This window comes from Sebastes umbrosus, chromosome 15 (assembly GCF_015220745.1).
Source record: "Sebastes umbrosus isolate fSebUmb1 chromosome 15, fSebUmb1.pri, whole genome shotgun sequence".
Lineage (NCBI taxonomy): Eukaryota > Metazoa > Chordata > Actinopteri > Perciformes > Sebastidae > Sebastes > Sebastes umbrosus.
The window spans coordinates 23,345,003-23,359,508 of record NC_051283.1 but is presented as its reverse complement, the minus strand read 5'-3'; the positions used below and the strand labels follow the sequence as shown (position 1 = coordinate 23,359,508).

Below are 14,506 nucleotides of genomic sequence, written 5' to 3'. Positions count from 1 at the left end.
CGTTTTCCCTAACACCTGACCTGTAAGCACAGAAAGCGTCATCGCTGCTTTTCTGCTCTTCCACAACAGATGGCCTACACTCCCACGCTCACTACTCCATCTCACATACCTTCCCATCATCTCTCTCATATTCTATTTCATTCTTTTTTTTTCTTTTTATAGGTGTTTTTATCGACACAACGAATAAAACACTTCTGCTATAAGGCAGTCGTCGACATTTAACATTTACGCACTAAAGAGTGAAATACTGCATCAAGTATATAGCTACATGAACATACACATATGCATACGGTAGCTATATGGTAATTTGGGTTGTAGCCTCAAGTAAACAAGCTGTGGTGGCATATATCTTGTAAACCTGTGCACTAACGCTGTAGTTTTATGTAAAGGATCTAACCGCTTTTGTACAGCTTTTACCAAGAAATATGTCCAGGAGTTCCTGTAAAACCTTCTAGATGTTGAAATATGGTCATCAAACAACACTTAGGATAAGTGCATACACCGCAAGCCTTAGTGCTAAATTCAGATTTATTGCTCAGATCTGCTTTTTTGCTTGGCTGTTCACGTTCACGTTGGTTTTTAAATGTGGTCAGTATCAGATTCCAGTGTGAACTGGTCACGGTTATGAACTGACAATAACAAAGAAGTCACACGCTGTCGTACAAAAGTAAACATGGAGGTCACTGAAGTCAGCCTTTACTACGGTTTCATTTAGAAGTTGAAGTGCAGCGGGCGCCAGCGAATTCTTGAGCAGAAAGATGAGGAAGAGAAAGAGAGACAGATTTATAATTGTGGCTTATTGTGGAGCAATGGATGCTACTTCTGTACGGAGGTGGAGGTGTGTGTGAGTGTGGATGCAGAGTCGGAGCTAGTTGTGGTGGGATCGTGACATGAATGGCTTCACAGCGCAGAATTGTGACAAATGTCCCCCAAGATTAGATTCCATGTGATTTGTGCCGTTCACACTGTTATGAAAAAAATAAGATATGAAAAAAAAAATCTGTTTTGGGCCACCTTTTGCTTGCAGTGTGAACGCAGCCATACTCTAAATGGGATCTAAATGTCTAAAAAAGCATGTGCTCTATATAGAAATTTTCATTTTAACTAATTGCATATTCCCCGGATAAATCTTTGCTGTGATTTCATATGTTTAGGATTTTTTTTTTTTTTTAATAAATGATGTATTTCATCTTATTACAATGCAACAAATCATGGTTTGACATTTTGCTGATGCCAAAACGCTGAGGTTTAATACAATAGATATTATGCAGGCGATTGCCAGGTATTGCTCCATTCATGTTACATCTACCAGTAGTGTATGCTTGTACATAATCTGAGTGGCCAACGAAGAACCTTGCCAGATGACATCATATTGCATTGTGGGAAAAGTTGAGCCAGTTTCAACCTTTTTTTGTTGTGCAGCCCTGCATTGTTTGCACTCTCGCTGTGTTTATGCAATGGAGTGCTCATGTCAGTGTGAACACAGCCTAATGGTGGCTATACTGTACTAGAGCGTGCAACCCACACATGAGCTGGAAGATTATCTTTATTCATAAGCTTACTACCTTATCGGCAGAATAAATGATATACTGCCAGTAATCGAAATAAAGGATATATTGTATACGGTATAATTGCACCATATTATTAAAATGTGTTTACAATATATAAAGTCAAACTAAACCGAAAGTTTTTGAATCAATAAAATGAAGGGGAGGGAAAATATACAGTACAAGCAGGGTAGAGAAGTCAGCCAGCGAATACGAGATATGTTCCCGTCTTTGTTTTCCGACGGGCTGATTGTCGATCTTTCTCCCTCGTAGAGACGACCGGTCCTGACCTCTCCTCTATCCCATTTCTCTCACGTTGTTTTTGGCAGAGCGCTCACTGAGCTGAACTAAACACAAATAACACGAAGGGGGAGGAGAGGAGGTGGAGCGGGAGAAGAGGCCGGTGGAGAGGGATGCTCCCCGTGTGATGGTGGCGCCGCAGTGATAAGCCGCCGCCCTGACATTTAAACAAGTGTCAGGGTCGTGGGGGTCAAATGACTGCAAACAATGCGTGACTAGATCAGGGCGATGTGTCGATTCCGCTTTGTTAGCGGGAGGCGCAGACGCACGCCGGCCCATCGGGCTTCAGTACACCTGCGTGGCTCGTTTATGCTTTGATATGTGCTCACCTCTCAGGAGATAGTGAGATACGTACGTATGGGGAGAGATGTCGAGCGGAAATTATGTTTTTGTGCCGTTTCTCTTCTCCTGAACTTCATTCAAACACTAAAGAACTGTCATTTTCTCTTCAAGGTTACTCAGTCCTTCTCCTCACACTCTTACTTCCTCTTTCTACACATCGCCCCTCCGTCCATCTCTCTCTCTCTCTCTCGCTCTTTCTCTCTCTCACTGGGTGCAGACAGAGCAGGACTATCCTTCCCACTCATAAAATACGTCTGCTTACATTTGCTTTCTGGCATCTCAGCAGCGCTGCATTCCAGGAGGGTGACTTATGGGAAACATTGTCTCCCACACAACACAGTGCTAAGCTGAGCTGACTTCTTTTTTGTGCTGTGCATACAGTAACTCAGATCAGAGGGATAACCTGTGAGCGAGCCCGGTGTATTTTTCTTCCATCACGGAAATTGGAAGAGCTTTACCTCATCTCAGTCTTGTGATAGCAGACAATCAGAGATCTCCGTCTACTGATCGTCTGATTGTATGATTTTTAAATGCAAAGTTGTTGCTAGAAAGGCAGCAAGAATGGCCGCTTTTAAACCCGGAAACATGTCCAGGATTCGGAAGGGCCAATCACAACCATTTATCTACATGCATGGGGACGTAAAGGGGTGCCGCATGGTGATAATGCGTTGCTATTGGTTGATGTCGTCTAGATGGCGGCTCCGGGGGAGAGAGCTGGGAGGGAGCCGGAGATTCTGGAGGATCACATTCTGGAGCTGTTTACTGGCGGGACGAGAGCTCCAAGATTATTTTTATTTGTTAAACTTTGAACAGAATGTGTTTCTGCTACGACAGTGTTCACAAGCAAACGACTTCTCCATGTCACCGCCCCAATGTGAAGGGCCACCTTAAAGATTTTGGATTTGTTCTGCTACGCAAGTGGACTGCAGAGGGCCAGCCCTACAAATGCAAAAGTCTGTCACTTAATGACTGAGTGAGTGATGAAGTTACACGATTGGTCAGCGGAGTGTTTGAGTTTCCTCATTGGCCGTTGCCCTTTCAAAATGAAAAAGTTTGGAACAGTCCTTTATGCAAATTAGCCCGTACAGCACGACGCGTTCGGCTCACGAATCTTAGACTAAGCTGTCAAACTAGGTGATCTAGTTCTAAAATGAAACAAGTCAGCAGTGGTGTAGCCTATTTCTCTCCTAAAATGTTTTCAGAAGTAGATTTCGGTGGGTTGTTTACAGGGATTTACGAGCAGGCCGCCATGTTGTTTCCTGTTTGAAATGGCAAGCGGAAAACCAGGGACCAATCAGATGCATTCCACAAGAGGGTACGTCACCGCTTGAGCGTCCAGTTGAGTGGAGCAGCGCGTCCCCTAGTGTCCTCACCAGGCCTGGTGGACATGAAGTGCTGACTTTAACATTATAGACATGACCACTTACTATATATATATAACAATTTAGCCACAAATTCACAGACTGACCACGCACGATCCAGCCATATACTCGGTTTTGACAGAGTCTTGTTTCTCTTTTTCCAGCCTCAACTCCTTCAACTCTGTCTTTCTCCTCTTTGACCTACCCAGCGCTCTGTCCTTCGACCTGCAGATACATCCTTCCTACTAACATGCATCCAGTCTCGTCTTTAATAGCCTGCAGGAATCACAAAAAAAAAGACCCGTCGAGATAATCAACCCTTTTTTTTCCTCCATCCTCTAACAGGCAGAGGGTACGTTTTGACCCAGAGCATGCCTGGCAGGATAAACTCAGGTGGTGTGGAGCGGGGTTAAGAAGGCGGCTTCACCTTGAAAGGCCACACTTCAGAGCCCGGGAAACCACAAAAAGCAATTAAAAGTATTGATGGAACTTCAATAGCTCTTAAACAGTGCTGCCAGACACCTCGGGGCAAGTAGCACACTAATCTTTTTTTTTCTCCCTCATCTCTCTATCGCTCCGTTCTCCCCCTCACCCCCTCTCTCTCTCTCTCTTTCTCCATCTTTCTTCACTGAAGACTAAGTTGGTCTTCATCATTACCAACTGATTGCACACAAAAAAAAGTGTGTGAGATGTATTTACAGCCATGCGAGGCAGGTGGCTGAAGTGAAGATAGAGCCTAAGAAGGTGAGTGTGACAGTGATAGCAAATAGCTAATCTAATCCCAACTAACGACTCTAATTGGTCGAGTGTGCGCGTATGTTCAAGCATGTAAATGTGTGTGGCCTGAGTTCAAAATGAGCCACTAATGTCTCCGCTGCATGTGCGCACCATTTACTGTGCAGACCCTAATGGACCTTTTTATAGAATCACACCAAAAGTCTTCCATATTACCAAACAGGAAATGGAAGAGGAGACAGGGAGTGGCTGAGTCGGTGGCTGCTCGCCTGCTTATCCTCTGGAGCAGCCAGGGCAGCGACATCTAAGAGCAGGTTGTTTACCCGGAGCCTTCCTGCGGCGTTAAGCCAGCTCCTCGCTAAATCACTGATTTACGGCGCAGGGCTTCCTCGGCTGACGTCTAAATTTACGGCCCGGGCTGCTGTTCGCCGTGACAAGACACAGTCCTGAGAGTGATGGCTGGTGCACTAAAACAAGGTGGGTGTACAAGATGGACAAAGTAATGACTTACCTTTGCACTGGTTGGTGTTCTTGTCCAGAATGGCCTTGGTTGACACTATTTTTCCATACCTGTGTAAAGACAAGAGGAATGAAATTGAGTGTTTTTGACCTTTGAGTGGCGGGGCAGCTCACTAACATCGCCATCCCGCGGTTAAAGCACATGTCTTATTTATTTCCATACGCTCTGCCATTTAGCTTCAACTAGCAATTTGCAAAGTCCCACAAATGTCAAAAGCCATTGGAAAGAGAAATCACTTGAGGTTAATAACGTTATGTTTATGGCTGACTTCAAGTGAATGCGCAGCCCTTTTGACATTTGAGCGAGTCACTGAACATTTTCCAAAGGTCTAAAAGCATACGAGCACAGCGGACGATTCCTTAAAGTGAAGTTGTTATATTAGTATACAGTACAACATATTAAATTCTGATTAATTCCTTTCACATCTGAAAAAGACACCATGAACAAAAAGGCCAGCCTCCCACCAGTGAGATAACAATAATACTCATTTATTCTATTGTAGTCTGGTTTCAAACAGCACGGCAATACTTTGACAACGCAACATCTTTTGGCTATTAATTAGCACTTGAAAGCGTGAACACATTATTCATGTTTACTTGCATTTTGGCAATTTTCTATAAATAAAACACACAACAAGAATGGCATTTAAGATATAGTCTATTAGGTATCTGTTTGGTATTTGCATTTTTGTGATTTGTTTTGACGTTTTTGCCATATTTTTTTTAAGACTTTTGCAATTATTATGTATTTGGATCTTTAGGTCTAATACAATGTTCTTTAAGGGGAGACATTACCGGTGAATAAGGTAAAAAATTTAACTAATAGATATCACTATGAAACTTCCCTAGTTGATTACTTACATTAAGAAAATTATTTTTTGTATTACAAGTTGTATGAAATGTTATGTTTAAATATGCAAATGAGTCATTATCTTATTAAATATGTGCTAATTAATTTGCATACATTTCCAGAACAGTAATCTGAACACTTGATGAAACCAGGTTCAGCATTCTTGTTTCATTTTGTTCACATATTAAAGTCAAAGGTTTTTTACAGAGGGGATTTTGGATATCCATATTTGTATCATTTCATAAATCCGAAAATAGTGTCAACAGAAAAATCCATTTTCACCATGTTTTTAGGACTCAAATGTTGTATAAATCAGGCTATGAATGATATATGAACAAATCCCTCCGTAAAAACCTTCAGAATACAGATAGGAATGAAAGTTTGGTGTGTGTAAAGTGCTGCTGAAGTGGAGAATTGAGTATGAGAAAAAAACTCATTTTGAGAAAATGGCCTTATGTATTGTAAAATCCCATACATTTTGCAAGACACTACAGGTGAACAGAGGATTTTTTTAAACTAATTAATATCACCATAAAACTTCAGCAGTTGATTACTTACATAAAGACAATTATTTTTTGTATTACAAGTTGAAATGTTGTGTTTAACTATGCCAATGAGGCATTATCTAGTGCCAACTTTTGATGAATTTAGGAGAAATCTACCGACGCAAATAGACAAAGGACTATAATAAACAACTAAATGTGTATTTTGGATGTTTTCTTTTCAGACTAGTGGAAAGAAAACATCCAAATACACATTTAGGTGTTTATTTTACTGAAACATGTTATGACCAGTGCATGAAAAATGATGTTTTCAGACTTCCGATGATGTGTATCTACATGTATGAATTTATTATTTTGATGTTCATAAATATGTTATTCTTGTTTACAGCTAGAAGAGCTCATTGACCTTAATTTGGATGCTGGGAGGTGCTACTGGTACCCTCTAATTGGTGTTTTCTTTCTGGGCTATATTTTCATATATACAGTATGCTACTGCTGCTGTTTGCCTATATATATTTCTGCCTGATGTGTCATGGTCCTAGGGTTTGTTTGGACTTTGTTTCCGGTTTTATTTTGATAGTCACTCTAGTCACTTTTTGAGTTATTTCACTGATATAAGATGCATACTATGTGTAAGATGTAGTATATGTGTCTGTGAAACCCAACACAAAAGCTGACATTGTCCAACAAAAGTCCACTATTCCCATTGTAGTGTAGTTCTCTGCAAAAACTGAAAGGTATTACGTTTCTTTATTCCACCGTTCTGCATGCACAGTGGGTTGCTATGAATTTTTGGGAATTGAAAGATTGACCTTACTGACTGACTGACAGTGAGTTATTCTATCTGCTTGTCTCAGCTAAAACTGAGACATTCTGCATTGTGTGCAGGGCGAGGAGCACTGTAGCACTGTAAGTACAGTATGTGTGTGTGTGTGTGAGTGCCAATCTGCAGGTGTGCATATACTGCATGCACTTGTGTATGTGTGAGCGTGTGTGCAGCTGTGACCTTGCTTGTACAATTACACTTGTGTATGTGATGCATATACTGTATGTTTGCGTATAAATGCGTAAGTGAAGACAATTCCCTGTGTGTTGAACGCACATCAAAATGAGTGAGCAGAGGAGAGATGTTTGCTGCACACACACACACACACTCACACACACATTCTGTAGGGAAGAAGCAGTGGTGCATCCCGGCCCATATTTCACCAGCAGGGGATAATTGTGCCATTTCTCAACGAGTGGCGGAGACTCTATTTACTGCATGCTGCGGTGGGGTGGGTGGTGGATATGAACTGATGAGCTCCGAGAGGAAAACTACCAGCTCACACACACACACAAATACAGATACCGTGTGAGTACACAGACACACACATACAAATATGCACACACACAGAGAGAGAGAGACAGCACTCACCAATCAGTGGATTGTCTCTCTTCAGCAGATAAACAGGCTATTTTAGCTATAGGGATCCATAATCTACTGCAACAGCTCAGAACTTAGGCGCAACGTTTGATCACATCGAGACACTCTCGAGCACAAGTACACAAGATGAACACGGAACAGTGAGTGCTCATTTGATTAGAGAACATGCAGAGATCGGTTAGCTACTGCAGTATTTCAGTGTTTGTTGAGAAACAAACTGGATATAGGAGCAAGAATTGGTGATACGAGTAGAATCTTCAAAACTGGTATATGTAATAAAGATATATAACAGAATAACCAGACGTTAATTAGCACTGGGCGATACTGACAAACTCAAAAATTGTGATATTTTAAAATATTAGGCAGGACACACTTTCAAAAATGTGTAGAAACATATGATAACCACTTCTCTTTAACTGAGCTACACCACTCAAATAGGACCATACAAGTAAAATACTTAACTATAGAGTAGTCTTAAATTGTAACCTCACGATAACGGAAATTTAGTAGTCGATACCAATACCAGTGAGAGTCCTCAATTCTCATTACCAATTCGATACCAAGTTAAAAAACAAAAGCAAAACAATAAATCTCACGTACTTCCAAATCCACTCTTTTATTTCCACTTGCATACGGGTTTTAGCAAATGTATTATTAATCCCTGATGATCCTTCTCAAGATTCTCGCCTAAAATTCTACGAGATTACATTTGAACACATCATAATAACGTTATAATTTACCTTTGCCCAATACAAATTTTTACTGATTAAAACGTTAACGTTAGCCATTAGCTCTGTTATTTAGCCAAGCAGGACTGTGCTGCCCACCGGCTGCTAACGGCTAACGTTAACTACCTCTCCTCCTGCCGATTTCAACACGGATAAGTTGTTCACATTGTAACATTATCAGGGGAATTTTCTATCGAACCCAGGACAACTGTTAGTCACTTGCAAAGTCACTTGTTACGTTTTCAGAATTTTTGTATCGACTTGATACCGAAGTATTGGTTCTCGTGATATCCCTAGTCTTAAAGAGGACCTATTATGCTTTAGTGCTTTCCCTTTCCTTTAGTGTGTTATATATTTTTTTTGTGCATGTAAGAGGTCTGCAAAGTTACAGAGTCCAAAGTCCACACCAAAGGGAGACAGAAACGCCTTGTTTGAAGTCCATCCTATTATTCTGTAACGTGGTGATGTCACCAAGTAACACACTTGCATAATACCTGAAACTAGCAGGCTAGTTTGGCACGCCCTCCAACAAAGCTAGTTAGAGTGGAGCTGGAGCTAGTATGTTTGTTCCTGTTTATTTGCGTACAGGTGTCCCCCCTCTGCTTCAGTACTTAGGTAACAAATATTGTATGCTTTCAGTCTGGGAAGCAGTTAAAAAAGCTCGGTGCTTTTGGCACAAATTGGGGGAAAGTTCTCATTAAAACTTTGTTTGGACTCTGGGGAAGCAGGAGACAGTAGCTTTTCAATGCCAGCTCATCACCGCTTGCCTCATTAAATGTTAAAGATGGCTCATCAATGCATCCTTTCCGCGGTCCAAATACACAGCACAAAGACACTGCAGCGAGATGAAAAGGCGAGGTGGAAGGAGCCAGCTTCCTGCTCCATAATGGAGGCATATTGGAGGACGGATGGAGAATGTGATCAGCCTGTTCATGTATGTGTTGTGTGTGTGTGTGTGTGTGTGTGTGTGTGAATGACCGTGCTGGTGGCCCCTTCGCCTCTCTGCCAGGCAGGCCTGGGGAGGCTTTGATGTGACAGAGGCAGTCCCTGTGAAGCACAGGTTTAACACTGTGATGCTGTGGCCGGGGATGCAGAGCCTGTCTCCACTAATCCTATTTCAATCACTCTCGCAGCCTCTTATCTCTGACTCCGCTGGCCCTCGGCCCTCCCTCCTCCTCACAAATCTTATCCTCTCTCTCTCTTTCTCTCCTAATGTCTCTTTACCATCCTCTCCCGTTTCTCTTTCCTCCTCTGTATCCTTCATATCTCTCCTTTTGTCACTCTCTTCCTCCTCCCTCCTAATAGGAATCCCATGGCAATCATTTTCTGATGCAACATCGGATCAACCCAAAGAAAAGGAGACGCCAGAAATGAAACCGCCTATAAAAAAACAGAGGCTTTATGAGCTATTTTAGGCTGATGAAAATGTACAAATTGTGGTGGATGTAAAACATGTCATTCGTTTGACAGCTGTCTGGGCACTGAAATGCGATAAAATTGAAGCTGAGCTGTTTTTTAAGAGGGGCAGCTGCATGCACACGAGTGACATCCCATCCAAGCGCTGCGTTTCTATCTTTTCTCGCTCTCTTGCCGGATGAAACGATCCAGGCGTGTTTCATTTCCGTCATCAGAGCTGGGAAAGTGAAGTGGCTCTTTGCTGTATGTGGGCAGAGAGAGAGAGAGAAACTGGAGAGCTGGCCAGAACCGCAACACGTCACTGGATGGATGTACCACCCAAAGTGTGGAAGTGTTATGCTGAGACCCTTCCTTTCAGCCTTTGGACACAAACTACAAAGGTTTGTGACTGTGTGTCATTACACAACACAGCAATGCCTTTGAGCAGTAGGTAGATGAAACCTGAACTAGGATCTAAGACCGCTTCGTCCCATCTGTGCTCTCCGAAAGGTCTTTGTATATGAGCTTCGTGAGGTGTGTGTGTGCAAATTATACTGTATCGGCATAAGACTGCCCGTCTGTACCTTCAGATGAAGACTGGAATGCAGCAGCCCGTCACACAAAAAGCCGTATGAATGACACGATAATGCGCAAGGCATTTAACGTGCAGTCAGAACGCCTTTCTTGCGTTTGGTGTGTTATGTGTATGCCATGTAGTCTGTCCAAATATAGTATAAATATTAAGGCTGTCAAAGTTAACGCGATAATAACGCGTTAATGCAAATTTGTTTTAACGCCACTAATTTCTTTAACGCATCAATGCAACTTTAGATTTTTAGGTAGTAGCGGGCTCAGTTTTAAAGCTAGAGTGAAGATACTGGCATTATATGAAACTAAAAAATCTAAGGTACCAACCATGTCATACTAGCTTGTCGAGAAGGAGGTTAAATAATGCTAAAAACTTTTGGAGAAGAAAAACTGCCATGGCCATTTTCAAAGGGGTCCCTTGAACCTCTGACCTCAAGATATGTGAATGTAAATGGGTTCTATGGGTACCCACGAGTCTCCCCTTTACAGACATGCCCACTTTATGATAATCACATGCAGTTTGGGGCAAGTCATAGTCAAGTCGGCACACTGACACACTGACAGCTGTTGTTGCCTGTTGGGCTGCAGTTTGCCATGTTGGAATTTGAGCATATTTTTACGCTAAATGCAGTACCTGTGAGGGTTTCTGGACAATATTTGTCATTGTTTTGTGTTATTAATTGATTTCCAATAATAAACATAAACATACATTTGCATAAAGCAGCATATTTGCCACTCCCATGTTAATACGAGTATTAAATACTTGACAAATCTCCCTTTAAGGTACATTTTGAACAGAATGTGCGATTCACAATTTAATATTTTAATCGATTGACAGCCCTAGTAAATATGCTACGCTCAGAGCAAGAGACGTACGATAAAAAGCAAGAAAGACCGCTTATGGTGGTCGGGTGGTGAGGTGGATGGGTCCAACAAACACACGACTTTTAAACAGGAGACCGGTGTTTTGTTTTGTTTTTTAGTGACGTGTTTTCCGTACTTATGTTACGCTGTTTGCATACGTATTTTACTTAGTTTACGCACTTATTTTAAGCCCAACCATGACGTTTTACCTAAACCTAACTAAGTGATTTTGTTGCCTTAATCTAACTGCGGGCGTTACCATAGTTTTGTTGCGTGGTGCACAAAAGACACCCGAAAAACAGCGTGCAAATGACACGCAAAAAGCATAACATGCGTCCTCATGATGTGGAATATCCGTATAATGTTGTGCTATTTATACGCCTTCCTGTGAGACCAGGTTGAATATAGTACAGTATTTATACCATTTGAGTTCCCACTCTTTGAGGAAATAAAAAAAAAAAAGAAGAACAAAGAAGAAGAATGAAACCCATGCAGAGAGGCTTTACTGTGTTCAGCTGCGAGACTGAATTGTATAAAAGGCAGAAAACTCTGCTCCAGGCCTGTTCAGCACCTTTGGAGCACCTGTGCAGGCTGGTGCGGAAGGCACACTATGGAGAACAATAACTTCAATTTATCACCTCTTGTAGGCCTTTACGCAAAAAATAATTAGCAGAATGTAGATACTGTAAAAGGAAAAAAGGTGCTGCACTAAGAGTTCTACTCATGTAGGAACAGGTGCAGCAGACACCCACCATCCACATTTACTGTCTGCACTGCGAAGCAAATATCATCCAGAGGGGTTTCATAGGCTGAAGAAGCACATCGGAAAATGTGTAATGATTATACTAGTGCATTTGTCAGTAGCACGGAGCAGCATTCAAGTATATTATTTCTACCAATTAGTTCAGGTAGTGACAACCTTTACACCAATTTCTCATCTGACGAAACAGTGATAATAAGTTTGAAGGATGAGCCAGTAAAGTCTTCTTGTTTAAGACATCAATTGTAAAAACATATGACGGATAATGACAGATTATAGCTTGTGTTTTTTTGCTTTCAAATGTGGAATAGGAAGGAGTAAGTCATCGCTGCTTTCTAGCCATTGGTAGGTGGATTAAGTATTTTATGTACTCTAGTCGTCGGTAAAAGTATTATTTGCACGTATAGTGAGAATTCCACCTATTCTGCTAACACTCCAGATAACCTACAATTTCATAGGACGTGTTTTATTTTGTCAAGTCTTTGATGCTTACGCAAGAGACAGGTGTCACTGTGGCAGACGCACAGAGAGGACAGAGCAGAGGAAAAAAGAAACATGACTTCTTTATACTTTTATATCAAAGATAAAAAATGAGAAACAGGATGTAAGAAAGGAGCACAATATGAAGAGGATGACAGGTAGAAATGGAAAATCTCAGACAAACAGCACGTACAAACACAATTGAGTGAGTCAGAAGAAGAAAGAGAGAGACGTTGTGTGAATTTTAAGTTTTGCATTTGTATACTATACGTGTATGCAGTATATGTGTGAGTAAGTGCAAGCCTCGTCACTGAGAATCAGTAGGAATCATCTGGCTGTGTAAAAAGCAGCGTGTGGCATCTGCCCTTGAAAGTCGTCCCCTGTCTTAAAGCAAGCTAACGTGTCCCACAGCTCGCACATCGCTGCGGCTCAAACAGAGGTCAGGCCTCCTGTCCACCGGGCATCTCTTTGGATAGAAATATTAAACAGATGTTTTCGTGAAATGTTGTTGCTGCTGCAGTTGCTACGCGACTACTGGAAATCTGTATGAACGCAGCTAACCTTAAGCTTCAAATATATATGTACGTGTATATTTTGTATTTCTACTTTTTTGCACTGTTAAAGCTAAAGACTGGGACATACTGTACAACAGCAAAACTCTTGTTAGATTTTCCATTCTCTGACTGAAATTACTGAATTCGTATTTTAAAGGGGACATATCATGCTCATTTCCAGGTTCATATTTGTATTTTGGATTTCTACTAGAACATGTTTACATGCTTTAATGTCCCAAAGAAACATAATTTTTCTCATACTGTCTGTATGAATATACCTGTTTTCACCCTCTGTCTGAAATGCTCCGTTTTAGCACCTGTCTCTTTAAGCCCCCCTCCTGAAAAAGCCCAGTCTGCTCTGATTGGCTTGCGAGAAAACTATGGTGCACCTTTTCAAAGGTAGCTCTCAAGCTGTGGCCGATATATTCGAATTAGCCTGCATGTGACATGAGCCAAATCTGAATGGCTTGTTGAATCACATGTTTTCTGGTTGGTAGGCACTCCAGATGATAGACTGTATATAAGAAGTGGACGTAGTCACTGCAATGTCACCCATTGGTTTGTGGACTGCTGTTTTGAAGACTCGAGTTCAGCATTTTTGCTGTTGCCATCTTGTTTTTTTGCAACCAGAAGTGACACTAGAGGCTGCTAAGTACAACCAAACGCTGAATAACACATTTTCAGGCAACCAAAAATGTTCTAATTAACTTTCATGAACTGAAAACGCAATGTGAAAGGGTTAAAGTTCTAAGACGAAAACACAGACAACTAAGACCCGGAGGTTGCCCACTGCTCCAGATCCCCAAATGTATGTGCACAAGGGCTGAAAATGTTTTTCATGATATGTCCCCTTTAATTGTTTACTAGCAACTTTCAAAATTTCAAATCTCAAGACCGAAACAGTGGGTAGGACAAAGGGTACCAAGCACTCTTAAATCAAAGACATTTTTTAGAGACTGGTAAAAGAAGAAGAAGAAGAAGGCAAAAGAAAACAACAACAAACAACAAAGATGAAAGAAAAAAAGGCAGAAACTCGAAAAGACACAGAGACAAAGAGATGAATACGACGACAGAGGGACGCAGTGGGAGGAATAAACAGAGGAGGGCCAAACTATCCTGATAGACACCTGGCAGGGAGCAGAGCAGCTGTTCAGTCCACCAGCTCGGAGTTGATATCAGTGAATTCTTCTCATGACCTCTGAGCCTCTGAGCTGACAGACTGGTGGTAATGGCCTTTATCTTTATCCCAGCATGGAACTGGATGGAGACTGTGACACGTTTTAGCAAAGTGAGTCCAAAGTCGACCCCGGTCTTCAGCACAAAACTTGTTTGTTGGATCAAAGCTGGCTGGCGTGGTTAATGAAATCACTAGAACGACTTGTCAATATTATTTATGGTAAAGCATTCCACATTTTAAAGGATAATGGTGTCCAAATTATAAAAGCATAACAGTATAAATATCAAAACATTGTGTTGGCAAGCACGAGCGGCAATAAATCAAAAAGCTTCAACAAATTGGATAATTCCTTTTTTGGATTCCGCTCTCTATCTTTT

At 41.4% G+C, this 14,506-nt stretch overlaps 1 protein-coding gene across 5 annotated transcripts in view; it reads right to left on the bottom strand.

Annotated features, from left to right (window-relative positions):
• rbms3 (RNA binding motif, single stranded interacting protein) overlaps window positions 1-14,506 on the bottom strand; it is a 341,188-nt gene that overhangs the window by 166,432 nt on the left and 160,250 nt on the right. For all 5 annotated transcript variants that reach the window (XM_037793986.1, XM_037793990.1, XM_037793987.1 and 2 more), the window contains one exon: window positions 4,797-4,855. In XM_037793986.1, the coding sequence (XP_037649914.1) occupies window positions 4,797-4,855 (59 nt within the window). The remainder of the gene's footprint in view (window positions 1-4,796; window positions 4,856-14,506) is intronic.